The sequence below is a fragment of the Heteronotia binoei genome, chromosome 1 (assembly GCF_032191835.1).
Source record: "Heteronotia binoei isolate CCM8104 ecotype False Entrance Well chromosome 1, APGP_CSIRO_Hbin_v1, whole genome shotgun sequence".
Taxonomy (NCBI): domain Eukaryota; kingdom Metazoa; phylum Chordata; class Lepidosauria; order Squamata; family Gekkonidae; genus Heteronotia; species Heteronotia binoei.
This window is the reverse complement of record NC_083223.1, coordinates 233372122-233395999: the sequence shown is the minus strand read 5'-3', so window position 1 is coordinate 233395999 and position 23878 is coordinate 233372122. Positions and strand designations below refer to the sequence as shown.

Sequence of the window (23878 nt, the reverse complement as noted above, 5' to 3'; positions counted from 1 at the left end):
GAGGAAAATATCACCCATCTAATTAAAAATCTTTTAATTTTCCATCTTCATTTTTCTGCTCCTTATACAGGAATATGTTGGGGGCTCATGTGCTCTCTCCTCCTACTGCATGCTTTCATTCCCTCCTGCTCTTTTCAAATATAGTGCAAACTTGTTTTGCTTCCAGACCAGATTTTAGTGCATCAACCTGAGCAATCTCCTAAATGTTTTAACAAGATCTCTCTGTGTTTTAAAATCCTAGAACCTGAATCCTGAAATTTTAATCAGACAGTATATATAAAAGGATACAATTTAGGATGACAGAAATCATGTCAGGGTGAGAATATTATTACCTGGTTACTGCCATCTTCTCCCCTTTCTTCCAGTCCCATAGAACAAGGGTGTGATTATCATCTAACCCAATCGATGCCAAACATTTCCCATCAGCTACATAAAACCAAATGGCAACATCAAAATTATACTTCTTGAATTAAAATGTGAACATTGCTAGCATGACACAGGACACAGACAGCAAGTTTATTTATTTATTTGATTTATATCCCGCCCTCCCCACCGAGGAAGGCTCAGCAAGTCCTTTGACAGCAAGTCCTGATAACCACCTAGCATAGTATAGTATAGTATAGTCCTGATTACCATCTAGTATAGTATATCGACATTTACCCTCAAACAAACCTGATCCTGTCTTAACCACAGCATGTCCTAGTCTTCCTATCAAAGGTTCCCAATTTTTTTTTATAAAGGAGTGCATATTTTCACAAACAAGGCATATTGGGTAATAGCATTACAGTACCATCCTAAGCAGAGTTGCACTGTTCTAAAGCCAATGACTTCAATAGACTCTGACAGGGCAGCTCTCCTTAGGACTGTACTGTTAATCTATTAATATAAAGGACCCATTATTATCACTATATAATAATTATTAATAAAGCCACTATAACCAGTATGCACTGTGCTAAAATTGAAAGGGAAATTGATGCCTACAATCTTACAATCTTATACAAACTGTGACATATTAGGGAGAGTCCGAACACAGGACCCAACATAAATACTGCTTTTGAATAAAACTGTATTTTTGCTGAGCAAGGGAATCATGCAGCCACTACAGCACAATTATGTCTTGCTGTTTTTTTGTACTTGCTGTATTTAGTACATTTGCCCCAAATCCATTGTTATATTTTGCTTTCTTTTGCCTCATTCCAGTCTTTCTAGTTACCTCTCTCATACAGGGTTGTGGTTTTCTCCCCTTGTTTTGGTTGTACCCTAAAGCCAACAGGCCAGCAAACTTAAAATAAATGTTTTGGGGTTTTTTACATTCCTCTTGCTTTTAGATAGCTGGGCTTGCTAACTGATGATCTCTTGCTAGCCAGCTCTCCCCTTGCCCTGTGCACATAAGTGATGAGGGAGCAAGAAGGGCAGACTGCTGCATGACTTTCTCATCAAGCTGAGATTCACCCTGTCTCTCCTCTGAACAGGATACACAGAGAAATCCCTTATTCCCCATCCCTGTTAAAATAGGGATGAGAATTCTCTAGTACTGAGTCAACAACCCTCAAAATACCGCTATTGGAGGTAAAGAAATCTTGGTCAAAGCATTCCTGCATCACTTGAAATATACTGATAATTAAACACAACTTCAAAAGGTTGGTACCATTTGGCAGGAGCACAGGTATGAATGAGAGTGCTTTTAATTAAAAGAAGTCAGCCTTTATATGAAATGTTTTCTCCATCTCCTCAGGTTTAGTCCAAGAGACATCCAATTAGCCACCAGAGGGCACACACATTAATGTTTTATCAACCCAAGTCAACAGTAATATCATTCCAGGAGAGTAGTCCCTTGAGGCAAAAACAACCAAGTCTCCTGTGGTACTCAATATTATGATACATTTATTGTGATGAAAACTGGTAGATGGTAGGTAAACAGATACTTTAATAAAATTAAAAATACGAACCAACTGCCAGAAATTTGGAGCAGGTTTACTTCTTACTAAGCAACTGCTTAGAATACTGACTCTGTGCTTTGCATTCATGTATTCCCAGAAAACAGAAATACACTTGTTTCTTAATGATGACATCATGGTATGGACTTAACATCCCAAAGAAAGCGAGAGGAAACACACATACATAAATACATACACACAGAGAGTTTGGCAGAAGCTCCTAATTTCCTATACCTTTTAATTTTGCCAGACTCACGCACCTAATTCTGATACTGAGCTTGTTAGGACTAAGGCTCTGAGCTTGCTGGATCCCAAGATCCTGGTTGGCTGCTGCTCCTCCGTTTTACCTTGATTTGTGATGCTTTTTATTTCCACATCAAAGATCATTCCCTCAACCCCCTCTGAGGATAACTAACATTGGGAGAGACTTGCTGAAGTAGGCATCACTTGGAGGGAAAAAAATATATGATCTTATATGGACAAAGAGCATTTGAGCAGACTGATGGTTTCCCTTTTCCCTTCTAGTGGCTACATACCTGAAAAATCAAGTGCACACACTCCCCTTTGGTGTTGGCCTTTTAACAGTGATAAACATTTAAGTGTCTGTGTATCCCACACATGAATAGCAGCATCTCTTCCAACCTAAATGAGAGTACTGATCTTAGCAGATGTATACAGAGATGTGACAGTATTTTAAATTTACTTTACTAAAATAGTTTATCTAGGTTTTTGTTATAAAATATCCAGAAAGTTGTTTATATAACATAAATGAAACCTTTTTTGAATCTGTAGAAAACAAGGACGTCCTAATTTTTCTCAGACTGCTATCTCTTACATGCTGTTTACCTTTATTTCTCAAAAGCTGATCTAAGTTTCTGACCACAGTTTTATCTAATCCATGGATTTCTAATCTATGAGCCCTGCTTTCATGCTCAGAAGCATTCTCATCCCTGCTGCCTTCTACCCCATTTCCAGTCAATTCCAGTCCCTCCATTATTTTCCTCCTGTCTCCAAATGCAGTGTGTACCTATCAGCATTCCCAATATTCTTGCATGTCTCCTTGGCCTCGCTCTGTGGCATACTCCACGGTCAAGTACTTCTTACTTTATGTACTTCTTACATAAAATTCATCCTCATGCTTCTACTTCTGCAGCCCTATGTGCCAATCAGCATTTGATAGCACTAGCTGCAGTATTCCCCCTCCCCACTTGGAGTCCATCCTCACTCGTCTCTCTTCTGTTCTGATGTTCTTCCTGCCACTCCTACAGTTTTGTCTTTCTCATCTTGTTTTGGCTTTCAGCGACAGCTCCACTGAGCTTTAGCCTTGAAGCACTTCTTTCCTCCTTTCTACATTCTATTCTGGGGTCATCTTTTTGACCTATATTAACACACTGAAAAGGACTGTATGAGAAATCATTGTTCTTATTTGTTTCTTCCTAGTCAAACTCCAACAAATTACTTCTATGATTTATGCTTTGAGACATCCAGCCATCAAATTATTCCAACATTCCCCAAACTATATTTCCTTTTAACCTTCCCCTGTCTGTTCCTCTCTTGTTGCTATAGATACCATACTCTCTATTATTTTTATTTACAATATTGGTGTTCCACCTTTCTGTTCAGAAAAATAAAAACAGTATCTACAAAAGCACCTAAAATAAAATAAACCAAATAGTAATCTAAGCAGAAACTACAAGCAAAAATCATAAGGTAGCATAAAGAAAAGATCACAGTTAAAAATTTGGGTGAACAAGACATATCTAACTGACAATAAAACAGGAAACAGGCTGATATTCTCAAGGGAATGTTAGTGACAGTGGAATACCAGTCAGTGCTTACAGTATGTATCAGTAATGGATTTGCTTGCATGTCACAATCAAACATACATTAAAAGGAGACTTCAAAGCCCTTCACATTGCTTTGAGACTGTTTTCAACATACATTTGTAAGCAACCTTAACTACAAAGGAGGTAGCTTTCATTGTCCACATATTACAAAAGGAGGTTCCTAAAATGAATATGTAGAAGAAGAAGAAGAAGATATTGGATTTATATCCCGCCCTCCACTCCGAAGAGTCTCAGAGCGGCTCACAATCTCCTTTACCTTCCTCCCCCACAACAGACACCCTGTGAGGTGGGTGGGGCTGGAGAGGGCTCTCACAGCAGCTGCCCTTTCAAGGACAGCCTCTGCCAGAGCTATGGCTGACCCAAGGCCATGCTAGCAGGTGCAAGTGGAGGAGTGGGGAATCAAACCCGGTTCTCCCAGATAAGAGTCCACGTACTTAACCACTACACCAAACTGGCTCTCCAGTAGTTTCAATGGATAGAGACTTTCTTGCTCACTCAAGGTAAACTGGAAAAACTCATCTTTTCAGTCTAATTTGCTAGTGTCATTGCTCATAAATACACACCTGTCCAGTAGCAACATAGTCTTTCACTGGGTGGATGGCTAGGCTGAGGATATCATCATCATGACCAAGATACAGTCTTTGGGTGTGTTGTTGTCTATTGTACACAACAGCAACAGCAGCAATATGGTAAACCACCTCCCCAGTTTGTGTGTAGAATAAATTGTTTCGACAGTCATAGCCTCTGTAACTGAAATGGATTAAAAAAAACACCAACTGGTAATTATCTCAGCAAGTGTCCTTGTAACATTCTGGAACTTAGACTATGATCTTGCCTTTATACTGAAGCAGCTTTTGCTGAAAACAGTGACTAATGTAACGAAAAACTATACTTATTATGAAGGCTCCAAGAGATTAATATGAGAAGTAGGATGTATAAAAAAGTATTAAAAGGCCAGGATGAAAACCTGGATGAAAGAAAAATACAAGCTGAAATGTACTGTATCTAGAACCAGTTAAGTGCCATTCATAATTATTAGTAATTAATGCATTTGTTAGATAGCTGCACAAGCCATCCTTGCTTCTGTCTGTTTTCCTTCCAATTTCACTGTGAATTTTCATCTGATGCTCCAAGTTCCACACATGGGGGAAAAAAGAACGCTTTTGTAGCCTGGTCTTCTAGGTAGATAAATTCATATTCTGACATGATTCTCTACACAGTTTGAATTTTTTCTGTATCTACTGTATCTGAAGAAGTGTATTTGCCACAAAAGCTTAAACCTTGAATAAACTTTGTTGGTCTTAAAGGTGCCACTTGAATTAAACTTTATTCTGAATTTCTACCTGATACTGAAAAAAATTGTACGTGGGTTTTCATTCTGTGTGAAATATAACACCAATTATAACAAGCCCAATCAAGACTTCCAGGTAGTTAGAATGATCAGTGGTCCAGAAAATGACTGAGAAACCCAACAATGATCTGAAGGTATACTGAGAACTGGGCCAGATAGATACGCTTCTAAGCAACAAATTACCCCCTTGTAGGATGGTTAGAGTACTGGACTAGAATGTGGGAGATCCAAGTTTGAACCCCCATTCTAACATGGAAAGTCACTGAATGACTTTGGACCAGTCACTTTCAGCCTAAATGGAGGAGGAGAGAATGATGTTGTAAGATACTTTGATTCCTCAAAGTTGAAAAAAGCATTCTCCCTCTCCTCCTCATCTATTTGCTTGCATTCACTGGAGTTTTTCCAGGGATGTCAGAATTTTCACTCATGAAGCATGAGTTTTGCAGTAGGAAGGGGGAATCAGCAAACGCCATCTTCCATTATGGTACATTTTCCACAGCATCCAATCCAGTATCTGTATCACATGGAGGAAACTGAAAGAGGCCTTCATGTGACAACTTCTCCATAGTATGTTTATCATATGGTTGCTTCATGCCAATACCAGCCATCTTCAGGAACAGAATCAGTGACATGTTCAATCAAGTATCAAACATTCAAAATTACACAGCCATAGTGTAGGTTAAGGTTGCAGCATGGAAAAGCCCATTTCCAGTTTCCTCCCTGTAATAAAGACAATACATAGACCAGTTCTTGGACATTAGTTACCTATGAAGGGGGAGAAAAAGATGGCCCTAATCATAACCAAATAAGGGGGAGAAAAAGATGGCCCTAATCATAACCAAATAATCTAAAAGAGGATTCAGTTTCCTCCTAAAGCATTGAATGTGTTTCTTAGTCTATAAAAGTGAAAAGACACGAGTAGTCACTACTTAAAAATGATTATACCCATGTATAAACAGCAGCTTTAAACTGTCCTCAGGGGCTCGCTCTCTTTTAAGGAAGGGCACTGAATGGTTTTTCTCTTTACTTTGCTGTTTCAGCTGAGGTAGATCTTCTTTGTAAACCTAAAAGAATAACAGTTTTGCTTAATTATATATTCCACATTCAGTTATTCATGTTGCTTATTGTTATTTGTGTTGCTAGCTTGACTGACAGCTTGTAAGATCAGTATCAATATCATGAAATGTATGACAAAATCAGCCCCCCCCCCTTTTATTAGAAGCTTCCATTCTAGCAACAGGCAAAGCTAACACCATCCAATTACTTCATAATTTTTTTAACCTTCTTAATTTTTTTAATAACACGTAAATTGTCCATAGTTCTTGAACAAATTGCTTCACTGAGTTCTGATAGTTTGCAAATCATGACCTAGGGATTTTCATGAGCAATTTAGGTTCGTGCTCTTCCCTACAACTGTCAAAAGAACCAGGCAATAGATTTACTCTGCTAAAATGTAAACCAGATATACGGCTATTATACATGCTAATCTGTTCAAGAGCTGGTTATGAAATGCATAGCTGCTAGCTATGTATGAAACTAGGTAGTGTTACATCAGTTTAATCTAGAACACTGAAAAAACAGCATCAGAATGCATCTTTTGGTAGGTGTCAAGATGCTAGAAAATGTTAGCATGAATTTGAACTTACACTGCAGATAAACAAACCTGTTATTTAAAGGACCACAATGGATTTACTTATATTTTCCAACTAGTTCCCTAAGCTTTGGTATGTTCTGATCTCATTACTATCGACCTCACATTTCTATCTCCCTCACTCTCTTTCTTGCAGCAATTGACAGCATCCATGCCCCAGCCACCAACAGTGCAATCGTATGAAGAGTTACTCCAGTCTAAGATCATTGAAGTTAATTTGCTTAGACTGGAGCAACTCTACATACAACTGCACTGTAAGTTGGTTGAAATGTTAATGTATGTCCATATGAACTAGCAAAGTATTATAATGAAACAGGAGAGGGACGGTGGCTCAGTGGTAGAGCATCTGATTGGTAAGCAGAAGGTCCCAGGTTCAATCCCTGGCATCCTCAAAAAAGGGTCCAGGCAAATAGGTGTGAAAAACCTCAGCTTGAGACCCTGGAGAGCCACTGCCAGTCTGAGTAGACAATACTGACTTTGATGGACCAAGGGTCTGATTCAGTATAAGGCAGCTTCATATGTCCATATGGGCTTGGACCCAAACTTCCTCCCATATAAATGGGAAGCACTTTCATGCACATGGTGGGTCCTATTTCCCACCCTTCCCCTGCTTCAATCCCTTGTGCCTCTAAAAAGCCCTACTGGAGGGTCCTTCAGCTTTCAGAGGGTGCAGGGGACCTCTGCTTGCAGAGGAAGAAGGAAAGCCCCTTAAGTGAGAGGAGGCAACTTTATGCTACTTTGGTTTCAAGCCACTCTATTCAGAAACAGTATTTGAGCCACTGTATTCAGGAACAGAACCCAGCATGAGCAGCAGTTACATAGTTATGCAGCAGTTACATAGTTATGCAAAGTGACACTGGTACCCAAGATTTATGCCTCTGCTCAGGTGCCTCAAGGATCCAAATTTGTAGGAGGACAGAATGCAAGAAACAGCATTTTTGCTTCACTAATTATACTGAAAAGTAAAAAGATATTTGTGGCCATCATGGAAAAAGTTAAAGCTATTTATATTTTAAATTCATGTTTATGCCCTGTTACACATATATAGTATCTAAAAATTAACCATAAACCAGCAATTTAAGAAAAACCACATATACTAAAAACAGCAATATCAAGCAACAACCAAAATCCCCACAAAACCCTTTCATTTATCAAAAGGCCCAAAAGAATAATAAAATTTTCCCTTGACTCTTAAATTACAAAAACATCAGTGCCCTGGGGTCATCACCAGAGAGGTTTCCAAAGGCATGGTACTGCCACAGAAATGGCTAGCTACCACCTACCAAACAGAATAGCAGAAGAGACCCCAGACCTGGGTCCTGATGATGATCTGAGTGAGCAAGAAGAATTGCATGGAGGAAATACAGTGGGAGACTCAGGCTGTTTGAGGCTTTATAAGCCAAAACCAGCACTTTGAATTGTGTCTAGAAACAGACATGTGGCTCATGCAGACCTTTTAACACAGACAAGGTATGCTTCTTATGATGCATCTGGCTAACAATTTGTGCTTCCCAGTGAAAATGGAATGGCATTCCTATGTATTTCCTCAAGTAATTTCTCATTGGTAATACTTGTTTTTCTTACTTTAATTAAATGAATAATGCCAATTAAAATCTCTGGTCATTATTCGCAAAATGAGGTACATGCCCATCCCTAAAAGCTTAATGTTAGTAACAAATTAAGACAGAGGTGGATGTTCTAGAACACATGGAAGATTTAAAGTTTTTCAGGTTTTCCAACACCAAGAGAGTCATTGCGGTGCTCTATAGCAGTCAGAATGTCAGGTGAGGATCTGGTTCAAATCCCTGCTTTGTCATGAAGCGCATTAGCAGGGCAGCCCTACAGATTTTTTCTGGCCTAAACCCACTGAAATCAATGGGTTTAGACTGGAGTAAGTTAGCATATGATTGCATTATGAGTAACCTTGGGGCAATCACTCTCTCTCTCTCTCCTTATCCTGTCTCACAAGATTGTTAGGTGAGGATAAAATAACCAGTGGTGTCCTAAGTTCTTTGGCAAAAGGACACAATAAAAAGAAACAATTAGTGCTGAAAGGAACTTTCCCCTCTTACATTTAAAAGAAAAATCTGCCAATAAATATGCTTGCTCACTCAAAAGATTTCAGAGCAATGGAAGGCTCCCATGGTTAATAGCTGTTTGTATTATTTTGGAGTCCATCCCCCAAGTGTTTAAGCCACCTTGATTTCCTGGAGAGGCAAGTTAAAAATGTTTTAAATAAATACATTTTATAAACTACATATTTCAGTTTGGATTCTTTCTTGGGTTCTGGCCCCACTGGTGGACCTCCTGATGGCACCTGGTTTTTGGTCACAGTTTTGAACTGGATTGGCCACTGGCCTGAACCTCTTGTGTTCTTTTTATGTTATTAACATAATCATATAAATCCCTTGAAGCAAATGGGATTAGAAGATTGCTGCTTTCCTTCGGACTGCAAAGTTTCTTACTTTGGGCTGCCTAGTTCAGTTCTCTAAGTTAACTTTTTCTTAAAACTTAAAATTCCTCTGCTTAATGCATGCATTTATTTATTTAGATATTTATACCCCACTTTTTATCCTCAGCAGGGACACAAATAGGCTTAAGTTTGTAATCCCCTGCTCCATTTTATCCTCACAACAAACAACTTTGCAACTGTGAAATAGCTAGGCTGAGAATGAGTGACTGGCCCAAAGTCACACAACTGTGAGCCTCCCTGGCAGCATGGGGATTCAAATCTGGATCTCCCAGATCCTAGTCCAACACTCCAACCACTACAACATGCTGCATTATGGCATAATATCTAGAGGTATGTCTAACAGCACTATATGTTCATGCAGCTCACCTGTCGGATATAGTTGATTTGAGCTTCCTGCTCAATATCTGAGTCTAATTCTGGCACATCAGATAAATCAGAATCTGATTCTTCACTGTGTGAATCAATCCCACTTTCTGCATAAAGGAGAAGACACCAAATGATGCTCATTATCAAAGGGCAATTAAAAACTGAAGTCACATCTCCCCAGAATAATTAATGCAAAATCTCCAAGAACACTGGCAATTCTACAATAAAAATGTACAGAAAGGCTTAATAACCAAACACAACACTGACTAAGCTCTCTGAAGTGGTCTTCAACTGCAGTACTGTCTGTCACAAAGAAGACAGTAAAACTTGCTATCTGCAGCTCCAGAGGGCAAGACTAGATCCAATGGGTTTAAGTCACAGGAGGGAAGATTTCAGTTTAATATTAGGAGAAACCTTCTAACTGTAAGATTATAGAAAGGGTGATGGCGACATGGTTACAGGGTTTCCTGGCGGACGCTTCCATACTGGACCAGTTCCAGTCCGGCTTCTGCCCAAGCCACGGGACAGAGAGGGTGCTGGTTGCCCTCATGGATGACCTCCTGAGACATCTGGATCAGGGCAGCTCAGCAGTACTGCTCCTATTAGACTCATTGGCTGCATTCAATACAGTCGACCACCAGCTGCTGTCTAGCCATCTTGCCAACGTGGGAATACAGGGGTCTGCCTTACAGTGGCTCTCCTCTTTCCTCCAAGGTCAGGGACAAAGGGTGGCGATTGGGGAAATACTGTCTCAGAGACACCCACTTATTTGTGGGGTGCCCCAGGGGGCAGTTCTTTCCCCAATGTTGTTTAATATCTATATGTGCCCCCTTGCCAGATGGTCAGGAGGTATGAGCTGGGTTGCCATCAGTATGCGGATGACACCCAGCTGTATCTATTGATGGGTGGCCGGTCTGCCTGCACCCCAGAGAATTTGGACCTAGCGCTGCAAGCCATGGTATCATGGCTCAGACTGAGTTGGCTAAAACTGAATCCAACGAAGACGAAGGTTATCTAAGTCGCAGCAGCCCGGGAAGGGTGATTCCTCTACCAGCCTTTGATGGGGCATCATTGATGCCAGTGTCAAGGATTTAGAGCTTGGGAATGCTCCTGGAGTCCTCCTTAACTATGGAGGCCCAAGTAGCAGGCACTGCCAGAGCTGCTTTTTTTTCACCTTTGGCGAACACGGCAGTTGGTCCCCTACCTTGAGTGCAGCAACTTAGCAATGGTGATCCATGCCTCAGTCACCTCAAGAATCGATTACTGTAACGCTCTCTACATGGGGCTGCCCTTGACTCAGATTCGGAAGCTGCAGCTGGTGCAGAATGCTGCAGCCAGGTTGCTAATGGGGCTTCCTCATCAGGAGCACATTCAGCCTGTGCTGAGAGCGCTGAACTGGCTGCCTGTTGTGTACCAAATTCGTTTCAAGGTCCTGGTATTAACCTTCAAAGCCCCATATGGCCTAGGACCTACCTATCTGTGGGACCACCTTGCCCCACATGTTTCCCAGAGAGCACTGCGATCAAGTTCTCTAAATCTTTTGGCTGTCCCTGGGCTAAAGAAGGCTAGGCTCAACTCTACCAGAGCAAGAGCCTTCTCGGTTGCAGCCCCAATACTTTGGAACACCCTTCCAGAAGCCATCAGGGTCCTGCGGGATTTATCGCAGTTCCGCAGGGCCTGCCTGAACTGTTTCGGATGGCATATAACATCTAATGAGAGAGGGCTGCCACCACATCCGAATTGTGCTAAATAACTGAGCCAGGCGCAATGTTGCAGATGCAACCTTGGCTGCAAAGTAAGTTTTCTTTGTGGTTTTGACTGCCATCTCATATGACTTCATAAACTATAAGATGTTCTAGTCACTTCATCTCGAGTACGCTGCCATTGCCTCTCTAGCCGTCTGAGCCCTCATTTCATCTGCCGCAGTTCCAGGGTGTACCACGGTGCTAGTTTGGAACGAGGGCGCAGAGGATGAGAGAGCTGGAGAGCTGGCCATGCCAAGACCCAACCAGGTCATCCAGAGAGTCACCAGGGCACCAGGGATCGCATAGAGCCATTTGGAACTGCTCAGGGTCTATCAGGCTCTGTGGGCGAGCCAAAATATGCTCACTGCCTAAACAGGTTTGAGGTGGGACATCCACATGAGCCTTCAGGGCGTAGTGGTCTGACCATGGCACAGCTTTGGCAGTAATACGGTCCATTAAGACTCCCGCCATAAAGATCAAATCTAGCATGTGCCCCGCCTGGTGAGTGGGCATTGTAACAAATTGGGAGAGTCCCAGTGTTGCCATGGATGACACTAGGTCCATTGCCTGACTGGAGGTCGCGTCATCGGCATGGACATCAAAGTTGCCCAGGATCAAAAGCCTTGGGTACTCCAATGCCCAGCCTGTTACAGGCTCCATCAGGGACGGTAAGGCACCAGCTGGTGCATTAGACGGACGGTACACCAGCCATATCGCCAAACCCTCCCCAACGTCTCATGCCAGACCAACACATTCAATACCATTGATCTATGGATCCAGGAGACCCCGAAAGGAGTAAGCCTCTCGTATGAATAGAGCCACCCCTCCCCACCGTCCACTTGTCCATGATTGGTGAAAGACTGAGTATCCTGGGGAAGCTGTTTGGGAGAGATCTACAGTCTCCCAATCTCCCCATTTCACACCCAGGTCTCAATCACGCAAGCCAGGTCCACTTCCTGCTCAAGCAGGAAATCCCGAAGGACTGAGGTCTTATTATTTATGGACCTGGCATTGCATAACACCAATGACGGAGGCAAGTAATTCAACCTGGGCCCACTACCTGCCACCATTGGGATGGGCCACAGACTGGAAAGGGGCCGAGCGTCTCCATGTCTCGACCTTCTTCCCTTATATCTATGTCTGTTCCCACCATCTGTCGCTACGCAAACACAGGCAATGGCAAACCACCTCGGAATGTCTGTTGCCTTGAAAACCCCATGGGGTCATCAAAAGTTGGCTGAGACTTAATGGCAAAAAAAAAAAAAGTTTCATGAAACACTTAGGAGTGTTTCTGGTTGATTCGAGCTACATATTTCTGCAGGGTTTTTTCCGCTGAGATGAATTTAACATGTGACTGATTTAATATGTGAGTAGTCCCACTCCCTGCACAGCATGCATCCTGCCTCTGCACTGTTTGAATTAACCTCTGCCTGAGGCAAATATGGCTCTGTATTAAAGTGAAAAGCAATGAACATACTAGGCTCAAACATTCTGGAGAGATAATAACGAAAAGTTTCCTTGTCACCTATCAAAGTCTCCTTTTTTATATACTCATGAAAACAGAAACTTGCATTTAACTACCTTGGGGTGTTGTTTCAAGGATTCCATTTGTTACACCTTCTGGAATAAAACGCCACTGAAAAACAGAATGATCTGCACCTCCAGTACTTATTACCCACTGAAAGTCATGTGACCAGCGGACATTTGTGGCATGTGCAGAGTGACCAACATATTTCCTAAATTTGGCTCCTGGAAGTAAAAATAAAGAATTGAAAATTAAGCCTTCAGTTAGTAATATAAGTTGCAAGATCAGATACAGATTCCAAGATGCAAGACAGTGGAATGAGGACTAGGTAGTAACAAAATATGGACAACTAGAAAAAAATACAAAGGAACAGTGAAGACCTTAATTAGCAGAGCATGGATTTTGCTATACATATATTTTATACAATTGAAAAAAATTACATTTATTTTATTACCGTAGATCGTAATAGACCTTAATTGAAAACTGGGGAAGCAAAAAGCCAAGGAATAGTAAGAAATATTTAGGGGTAGCACTCACTTTGTTACTCTGGCAATAAAAAACAAAATCTGTACCTGTCTCTATTGTACTGTCTGAAAAAGAAAAATAAGCTGAGTACAATAAAGAAATCATGGATTGATGTTCTTCAGGCATTCCCTTGTTCTAGATAGCTGCAAAACCCAGCTCTGTTTCCCCTTAGTGACTACATTACAAATCTCTCAAACTCTTGGTCTAATTCCCACTCAAATATATAGATGTATCTCATTAAAAAAAAAAACCCTTTTAGCCATTGAGGAACCATAAATTAATTGATCATCACCGGCTTTAATTAAGCAATCTTGTGTAGGCAGGATGGTGTCTTACCTTTCTTTAGACAAGGAAACCTGAACAATTTAACCAAACCAAAGTCATCTCCTGTCACCAGGACCGCATTATTATAATTTCCATCCACAGAATTGATATCAGTGACATTACTATACTTTGGCCAGATTCCATTCACTTCTGATCCCATTACACAAGTCCAGGAGGCCCAGTGAATCCCTTTGATCTCATCTTTGCTTGTTATAAGCTTTCCAGCTGAAAACAATCAGGTTAATAAGCTATTTAACCATTTCTACTAATACAGCACTTGGCGTTATCTCTCTGGCTTTCATACTTTTTGTTTCCACAGTACCATTACCTTTCCACAGTAATGACTTTTGAGGATCTCTTGTATGTATGCACTGATATAGAACAAAGCTAGTTTCAGAGGGGGACATTGTTTTACAGTAGAACATCTAGATTTGAATTTAGTAAAGACCAACAAGATTACAGGGTGTAAGCTTCTGAAAATCAATGTTCTAACCAAGGGAGCATTGACTGGTAAAAGCTTATACCCCTCAAATCTTGTTGGCCTCTATACTGCTACTGAGCTATTGAATCTAGCAGACAAATCTACAGTCCAATACAGCTTGAATGGCCAGTATAAAAAAGAAAGCCACTACTGCCAACAAATCTCTATGGATTTAGAGTAGCACTGCTGGATCTTTTGGCATCCACAGTTAAAGCCCATCATTGGAAGTCTGGGACAGTCCATCTCCCCCCCCACCACACATACACACACACAAACATGCTGCCATGAAGCAAACAGTAAACTCTGAGACACATGTTCATGAGACAAACAGTAGCAGGTACTTCTCTTCAACTGCCACAAAAGGAATGTTCATTCCCAGTAGGGAGAGGTCAGTTCAACAGCAGCAGATAAACAGACTGCCAGTATACAATGTATCAAGCCGCCCTTTCCACCTGCAAATACTCTTCACTCTTTCTACTCAAATTAGACTACAGTGGGTTCATATGATAGAATGGGCTCTATTCTGTCCTTTGGGTCCATAGGATGCAATGGACTCCATTCTATCCTATCAGCCATAGGACAGAATGAACTCCATTCTGTCCTATAGGCCTATTGGACAGATTGGAGTCCATTCTATAGTATGAGCCCATTGAACAGAATGGACTCCATTCTGTCCTATGGGCTCATACAATACAAAGCAGTCCATTCTGTTCTATGGGATAATAGCATAAAATGGAGAACATTCTGTCCAATGTGCCCATAAGATGGCCCCATGAGATGGGATGGACTCCCTTTCACTTTCCCACTGCCTGCAAGCGGGAGAGAGCAAAAGGGAGACTTGCAGTGGCTCCCTGCCTCTTACAGGCACCAGCAGAGTGGGTCCGCCTGTTAGCTGCTTGATGTAAGAGGCAGGGAGCCATTGGAAGGCTCCCTTTCATTCCCCCACCTGCAAGCAGGAAGGGGTGAAAGGGAGGCTTCTAATGGCTGCCTACCTTCCTGCCTGACTGTCTGTCTGTCTTCTTGTCATTTTTGTCTCCCTTGCTTCCTTTCATTTTCCTTTCTTTCACTCCTTTCTCCCCAATTTTTCCATAATTCTCCCTTCCTTCCTCTCATTCTTTCTCTGTCTCTCTGTCTTTTTCTTTCATTCTATCTTCTTTCTTCTCATTTTTCTTTCTCTCACTCCTTTCTCCCCCTCTTTTTACCTCTCACCTTTTCTTTCTCTCATTATTTCTCTGTATCTCTCTTTCTGTCTTTTATATCATTCTGTCCATCTTCCTTCCTTTCATTTTTCTTTCTTGCACTCCTTTCTCCCCATCTTTTTCCTACTGTTCTTTCTCTCATTCTTTCTCTGTCTCTGTCTCTTTTTCTTTCATTGTTTGTCTATCTTCCTTTCCTCCTGCCACCTACACATTCATCATCCCCCTCAATATTATTCTAGGACCTGTTCTATTTCTTCCTACAATGGGCTTTACTGCTAATAATCTATATTTATATATCTAGTTCTCAAGTGTGGCTGATCTGCAGATGTCTAAATCCACTGATTGGGCCCACAGTGAGAGAAAGGAGATTTTTCTCCAGACTATATAATGGAAACATGCCTATCCTCCTGAAATCTATGCCTAAAATCTATATTCCTGGTATGGAGTTGACCAAGACAGTACTAGCTTACTACTAGATAAAATTAGGCAGAGAGTTACTGCTCCCAATCATGATTATAATTTGGGGTTTTTTAATATTAAGGATCATTTTAAGGCTGTTAAGCTTTGAAGGAAACAGTTTCATATTCATTGGACAGCCAGAAAATCTACAGTTTGGATGTATTTTAAATATACATATCTTACTTTGGCTGAAAAGAAAACATACATTCATTTCAGACACAACTCACTTGAAGACCTACATACTGATCACACATAATGAACAAACTGGAAATAGATTCAATTATACAGTCTCTTTCTTTTCCAAAAACAGCTGTACTACCATAGTACAGCATGATAATTCTTTTTGAATAAAATGGAAGCTATACAGATTTAGAGATGGTCAGCAGGCCATTCTAGACTTTTATACTAAGTATAAATCCCTGGGGGGGGGGGTCAAAGCTGTCTATCCCTGCAATACAAACTCACAGAATATGCTTTATTTAGTCTCTAGCATGCCACAAATAACAGATAAAATTTCCCAAATGCATTTCCTCATTGCAACAACAGCAAATAGCTTTTCAAAGAACCTCATTAAAGGCTTGATACTGTATGATCTGGAGCATTCCAGCTTGCATATTTAACAGCTTTGCTGATTCTAAATATATTTAGTGTCCTTGATCTTATTTCTTACCCTGCTTAAACTTATTGACTTTTGAATGTCTTCATTCTCCCACTTACCTCTTCTTCTCTGTCTTTGGCCTTTACTCGCTCTTTTTATGTCCTTGTCCTCCTTAAACCCCAAATTACTGCCTTTACTGGAATACCAGGTCCCCTTTCTCTTCAGCACCCTATTCACTTTGCAGTCTTTGCTCCATTGATATATTTCAGGGGTGGCCAACGGTAGCTCTCTTTGATGCTTTTTGCCTACAACTCCCATCAGCCCCAGCCAGCATGGCTGATGGCTGGGGCTGATGGGAGTTGTAGGCAAAAAAATATCTGGAGAGCTACCATTGGCCACCCCTGATATATTTAAATACTGGATAAAAACCTGTCATTATTCTATGGTGTTTCTAACCACTACATTTTCTCCCTGCTTTTTCACTTTTGATTGTAAACTTGAAGGTGTCTCCTGGAGGAGAGAGATGATGATTTGGATATCAGCTGATTCTGAACATTGAAACCCTCATATTAAATAATTTTGGTGAGTTAGGGTCAGATCCTAGACCCTTCCATTACTAATTCAGCTCCAAACATAGCCACAAATTAAAATAATTAAATGTTTATGAAAAAGGCAGCAACCCTGCTATAAATGTAACTGTATTACTTTACTTATTTGATATGAAACTGTTTATATTTTAGTATAACATAATCCAGCGAATGTTATGCACACCTATGTTCTATTGAAATCAATAGGTCATGCTGCATAGTTCAAATTTATGAGCGCAAAGTTTAGGTCCACCTGCCTCTGGATCATGCCATTGTTGATGTAGCAATCAAACACTCAGACAATAATTTTAAAATATTATATTTGGGCTTACTGTAGACAAGGTGCTAGATGGCCATCTGATAATGCTGATTCTGTGAATTAGGCAGATCATCAGAAGGAGGGCAGGAAGGGTCGCATCAACGTTTAGTTCTTGTGGCCCTCTCTTACATGCCCAGGGAAATGCTGATGGACACTTTGGGGTCATTCAGCAATTTTTCTCAGGCCAGTTTAGCAAGGGATCCTGGAAGTTTTGCCATTTTCTGGACATGCAGTAGGGGGTTGGACTAGATGACCTTGAAGTTCCCTTCCAACTCTATGATTCTAAGATACAGTACAGTACGGTACAGAAGATTAAGTGAAATTCTGACTTACATGGCATCCTGTAAAAGAAGCATTCTCCTGCACCATCATTAGTTTGCAAGAATTTGCTGTCCAAAGACCAATCAATATGTGTGATAAAACTAGAAGACTTGTTGCATTCTCCTGTTTTTTTGTACCGCTGAGCAACTGCATAGATATCTACTGGACCATCATTGGATCCCACAGCAAGGAAGCAGCCATCTGGTGAAAACTTCATTTCATGAATTACTTCTTTTCGATCTTTAATATGAACTACCTCTGTCATATCTCTACAAAATCAAGATATAAAACGGCAAAAGAAAAATAATTTTTCAAGATTTATAAGTAAGAGAAGTTAATGGTCATGTGCATTCATTTGAAATAAAACAATAAAAACAGGCATATCTAAGCCATGTGCCTTGTGATTATATCACCATGATTTGCCTTGTCAAAGAATATGTTTTGCAAATCATCTCCGGTTCAGACAGTAAGGTGACATTTTTCATTTAGACATATCTGTTTAGTGTCTCTTGGAGGTTCTCTGGACCCTGAATGTAAACAGACATGACAGCTCATTCAACTTAACACATTGCTAAAGGAAAACTCAAGAAAATGAATCTAAAAGGCTTGAAGTTTGACCCTCAAGTTTCTTTATTAGACTTAGCATGATGGACAGCAACTAAATTAGTATAACTTGGTCCACTCATCTTTTTTCTCCTCAGTGCATCCAGAGTGACCAGCACTGAAAACTGAACATGTGAGTTCGTGCTGCATTTTAGTGTACTTGCAACACTTCTGCTTCCTAGTCCTGGAGGGCCTACTTTAGATGCTTCAACCGCAGCAGTCAGAAGTTGGTGCAACCCCACACTAACCCAGAATTAGATTAATCTTTAATGAATCTTTGATGCATTTTAGTTTAGATTCTGTTACATAGGTTTTCATAGTTCAGTTTATGCACTACTGTAGTAACAATTTAACTTGTGTCTATCTTCCTCCCTTGAAAAATGTTTTCAAGATGTTTGAATTTCTACTAGGAATCTAAAATAATAACCCATTTAAATTTAAACATTTAAAATCAACTGTTAAATAATTATTCGCTAGAACTCAACAACAAATGACATGTAACAGAAAAGTTACAAAGGACTCTTCGTTGCATGGCAAGTACAATCCATGGAAAAGCTACATTTGATATAAAGGCATTTCTAGAAGAATGGGATAGTTATGAAAATAAGTAATTAGTATCCTTGGGCATTTTCCAAACCAAAACATAAAGTTTAAACAAATCTCTTAATTTCAGGATTTTGCAGATATATGTGGCAGTCCAGACATAGCAAAAATATTTCAACTGCATGCATTGTTTAAAAATGTATATAGTATTAGGGCTTTTCACACAAATCCATTAAAGAATTAGTTTGCCTTTAGCCCCTCTTTCTCTATGGAACATAAAAAAGTAGCAAGTCTTGAACTAGAGAAGCCCTGAATGTATTTTTTTTCTTCTGCAAGCCAACAGTGGCATAGGAAAGGGGTGGGAAGTGAGAAATCATCTTTACTGTATCTGTTATGTAGGGGGAGAGGTGGTTAACTCTTCCAACACAGAAGGCTCTCTGCAGCTAGTATTTATTCCATTGGGAGGTACATGTAGGCAACACAAGGCAACTCATACATTTTCCCCAGCAGAGAAAACAGCCACTGGGGAGGGGTGTGTGTGTGTTTGAGAACAATAAAACATCATATAGAGGAATGGTTAAAACCATCCTCCCTGCTGCCAATGCCCCTTTGCTCATTGCTGCTAATTAACATAAAAACATGCTGGAGATCTTCCAGCACCTTATCTGTTTGATTACCTAAAAAATCACAGTTTGCACATATTGTCCACACCTTCATTTTCAAAGTTCATGCACAAACAACTATTGAACTCATCGTGATCTGTAACATAACTGTACAAATTCTATTCAGAATCGACTCCTCATTTCTTATAAAAGGGTTGCCAGTGCTGAAGTTCACATTCTCCTACCTTACTCTCAGAACAATGAAAGAACCATCTTTCATTCCCAGGGCTAGCTGAGATCCATCAGGACTGAAAGATACACTCCGCACGGCTTCCTCCATATTACAACGGGCAATCAAGGCATGGTCAGCAAGGCTCCATAAACTAAACAATATTTAGGACCAAAGAAAACTGTTTATCATTATAGAATGTGTATTTTTTGTGGTTAAGGGAAAAAAGTGATATGGAATGCTGAATCAGATCTCAAGCATCTCACTCAGTGGGAAGATGTCAGTGTCCTATTTAGCCATCAGAAACAGCCAGTATCAGCTGTTGAAATTAACTGAGGTGAGCTTCTTAGAAAACTGTCTCCCCTTATCCCAATTATAAATTTATAAATTATAAATTACATGAGATCAAATTGAAGTGACACAGTGATCTGTTACATAGATTAGGTTTAAGTAAGGGAATTCAGTGAAAGCATTTTGTTTCATTTAAAATTATGGCAGTATAACAAATGTACAGTGGAATCCTAAAAGGAGTTACACTCTTCTAAACTCATTGACTTAACTGAATTAGAAGGGTTTAATTCTGTTTAGGATTGCAATGATAATCCTGCTCTTAAATTTGAATTGACAAAGAATAACTAGACCCCAGGCTTCATCTTCATCACTAAAAAAAACCTTGTCTTGAAACATATAAATCTTTGGTAGAACATAGGCATTACAAAGATAGTGAGACAGCTGTTGAAAGCACCAGTGTTGTATCTCCTCGTCCTCTCTTTCTTGGTAATATCTACTAAGCCAAAATGCACAGCATGGCATCATGACTTTGTGATTTTGCCTACCTCCACTAATGGCAGCCTACAAAATAAAACAGAGTGGGGTGGGAAAAACCGCAATATCAGTATGCTGCATCATGCCACATCATCACTTTGCTAGATATCATGGGAGAGAAACAAGGAGGAGAGGCAGAATACTATTTTTGGCAGCAATCACATGACCACTGTAATGTCTACTTTCAGCCTGAGAAGGTAAAGAAAGACATATTACTACAGGTCAGAACTGCTCCATATAATAGAACTCAATTTCACAAGTCCCTTGACAATGGGCACACATAGAGGGAAGTGTGGCTAATTAAGAACTCCCTGGTATGTTTATCCTTAAGAACATAAGAGAAGCCATGTTGGATCAGGCCAATGGCCCAGCCAGTCCAAAATTTTGTGTCACACAGTGGCCCAAATCCAGGTGCCATCAGGAGGTCCATCAGTGGGGCCAGGACACTAGAAATCCTCCATCTGCTGCTCCGCAAGCACCAAGAATACAGAGCATCACTGCCCCAGACAGAGTTCCATCTATACCTTGTGGCTAATAGCCACTGATGGACCTCTGCTCCATATGTTTATCCAATCCCCTCTTGAAGCTGTCTATACTTGTAGCCACCACCAAATCCTGTGGCAGTGAATTCCATGTGTTAGTCACCCTTTGGTGATCATCCTTTACATATCTGGGCTCAATATGGCACATGTTGAGCACAAGCTCCTATTCTAAGTTACCTATGCATAACTGCTGGATGTCACAAAATGAAGCCGGGGGGGGGGGGGCGGAGGGATTTGATTTCATGTAGATGGTATGAAAATTTTTGTGTAAATCAAAGATGGTATGAAAATTTGAACCAAATATTCTTTGAGCCCTTGGTGGGCATTTTGAGGAACATCCATTCATTTAATAGTTTATACCCATAGTTATTTACTCCATAGAACCAGTACTGGTTGACCCTAGCCAGGGCAGAAATATAGTCAAACCTTAAGAACAGTTTATATGGTCTAAAATAAAATAGGGTAGGGTAGGTACCCACCCAGAATAGAAACTCTGCGGTTTTTTGGCAGCTATACAGCTATTCATACAAATATTAAACACTTGATTTTTGCATGCAGCTGTAACACATTGGTGTGCACAGCAGGGAAGGATGTCAAATGCCTCTCTCTTGTAAGCAGAAAATTGTAGCCCTGAACGAAGCCTGCCTGAAACCCTGCTCGTTGTTGCTTTTCAAATATATGCAATATCCAGAAACTTCTGTTGGAAGCTCTCCTATTCCCTTATAAGAAACCTAAATTTTGCAGAGCTCAACCAGTTCAGATAATTCTGCTTTTGGGGGAATTGCTCCAGTTTCTTCTATCAGCTACCACCTATCCATGGTGGTTTTTTACTAGGGCTCATACTGATCACTGCATTCCAAAAAACGTTACTTAGCAACCACACCACCAAAAAAAGCAAAGAGTTCAGCTGCTGGAAGCTTATTCATGTTTCAACACATTTAACAGTTGAGTCCTGTTGTGGGGAAAAAAAGATATGGAACAAGAATAATTTTCAAAGCCGCATCATTTATCATTTCAGCACTGTATCTGCTCTTATTTTAAAAGTATTCATTGTAAAACTACAAATGCATACATAAAATCTCAACTCTAAACAAAGGATAGGGAGGGAGACTGCCCACTGGTGCCTGAAAGATGTGTATGTATCTTCCAGCAAAAATTAGATTTGGACATGATATAGTGACTAGTGGGCCTGATTGATCATGCATTGTGCAAGCCTATCCTACAGCAGGTGCAATTGGAAAAAAATGTGTTGTGGAACTGTGGCTGGGCTAATCAAGTGGGTTATAAACACTAGTATGAAGACCATAAACAAACAAAAGTATCTGAATTTTTAAAAACAATTCTTCTGTCATAAGTAAGTGACAGCTTGAATTTTATAGTTGTATCAAAATCTTGCAAAGAACAAGAACTACCCAAAATAGCTGTTGTGGAAACTGATGAACAGTGAACACAAAGTTGTAAGAATGTTTCTGGCCTTACCGCACGGATCGATCATCACTGCCCGTGACAACTAATGGTTTCTTGGGATGCACCGCCAGAGCCCAGAGTTCTCCTTCACAGTGACCCTGCATTATCAGCATAGGTTTATCTCTTTCTCTTACAATCACCTCAAATATTTCACTGTCTTGGGTGCCTGCTAAAAGACGATCTGCTTTCCAACACACGCTTCGGATGGATAAACCTGAGAAAAGAACAGCACAGTCTCAGAGCTGCAATAATTAGTAATCATCATTCTGTGAAATGCTCAAGCTACACTTTAACATTTTTTACTTCCACTGTTTTCAGTTAGATTTAAAGGAGTTTAACTTTGCCAGGAGGGGGCTCATAGTGTGCCCTCACTGTGCAATTCATTAAAAATAACGAAACATATTAGCATAGATTTTAGGCAAAAAGATAATATTGATACAGTTTGGATACGAAGTAACCCCTCACTAATGAGTCAATAGCTCCAGAAAAGTTTCAATCCAATACACACTTAGGGGGAAGTAAGTCCCCACAGAACATAGGGCTGTGATTCAGTACCACAACATCTGCTTATGCACAGGAGGTCCCAGGTTCAATCTGCAGCATCTTTCATTAAAAAAGGATCAGGTAATACATGATATGAAAGACCTTTGCTTGAGATTCTGGATAGCCACTGATAGTACTGACCTTGATAGAACAATGCTATAATTTGGTATAAAGCAGTTTTGTGTGCACTTCTTCACAAACAGACACAGGACTAGGATATGAATCTGAAGTCACACATGCACTCTAAGGTGCAGGAAAGTTGAGATGCAACCATAGATCAACCTTTCTGTATGGCTCTCAGTTGATTCAGAAATCCAGCATAAAGGCACTGAAAACTGCTCTTTGTCCTCCCCCCACAAGGACTCCCTAACTGCATTAGGGCTACAAAGTATGGTAATTCAGATGTGCTACAAACCATGTTTCAGTTTCAGTTTATTTCAATTTATATCCCGCCCTTCCCGCCAAGGCAGCTCAGGGCAGCTTACAACATATAAAATCTAACATAAAGTTTGGCTTTAAAAATACGTCAATTTACAACAATTTAAAACAGTAAAATAATAAAACATATAGAACAGCGATCTGACGAGATGCTACACTACAACCTTCCATGAAGTTACAATGTCAGTTAGTTATAAGCCAGCCGGAAGAGGGCTGTCTTACAGGCCCTGCGGAACTGCCCAAGGTCCCGCAGGGCCCGCACCTCTTCCGGCAGCTTGTTCCACCAGCAAGGCGTCGTTACCGAAAAGGCCCTGAATGTGAATTCAGGTTAAGTGTTTGGAGCTGGTCATTACGGGGGAGAGCTTGCACCAATATAAA

The 23878-nt window shown here is 40.5% G+C and overlaps 1 protein-coding gene across 8 annotated transcripts in view; it reads right to left on the bottom strand.

Annotated features, from left to right (window-relative positions):
* EML6 (EMAP like 6) overlaps nucleotides 1-23878 on the bottom strand; it is a 239166-nt gene that overhangs the window by 107482 nt on the left and 107806 nt on the right. For all 8 annotated transcript variants that reach the window (XM_060249242.1, XM_060249187.1, XM_060249202.1 and 5 more), the window contains 10 exons: nucleotides 22532-22733; nucleotides 19702-19839; nucleotides 17721-17977; nucleotides 13757-13969; nucleotides 12952-13119; nucleotides 9626-9732; nucleotides 6081-6199; nucleotides 4348-4534; nucleotides 2474-2579; nucleotides 333-426 (listed from right to left, as the gene is read on the bottom strand). In XM_060249242.1, the coding sequence (XP_060105225.1) occupies nucleotides 333-426; nucleotides 2474-2579; nucleotides 4348-4534; nucleotides 6081-6199; nucleotides 9626-9732; nucleotides 12952-13119; nucleotides 13757-13969; nucleotides 17721-17977; nucleotides 19702-19839; nucleotides 22532-22733 (1591 nt within the window). The remainder of the gene's footprint in view (nucleotides 1-332; nucleotides 427-2473; nucleotides 2580-4347; nucleotides 4535-6080; nucleotides 6200-9625; nucleotides 9733-12951; nucleotides 13120-13756; nucleotides 13970-17720; nucleotides 17978-19701; nucleotides 19840-22531; nucleotides 22734-23878) is intronic.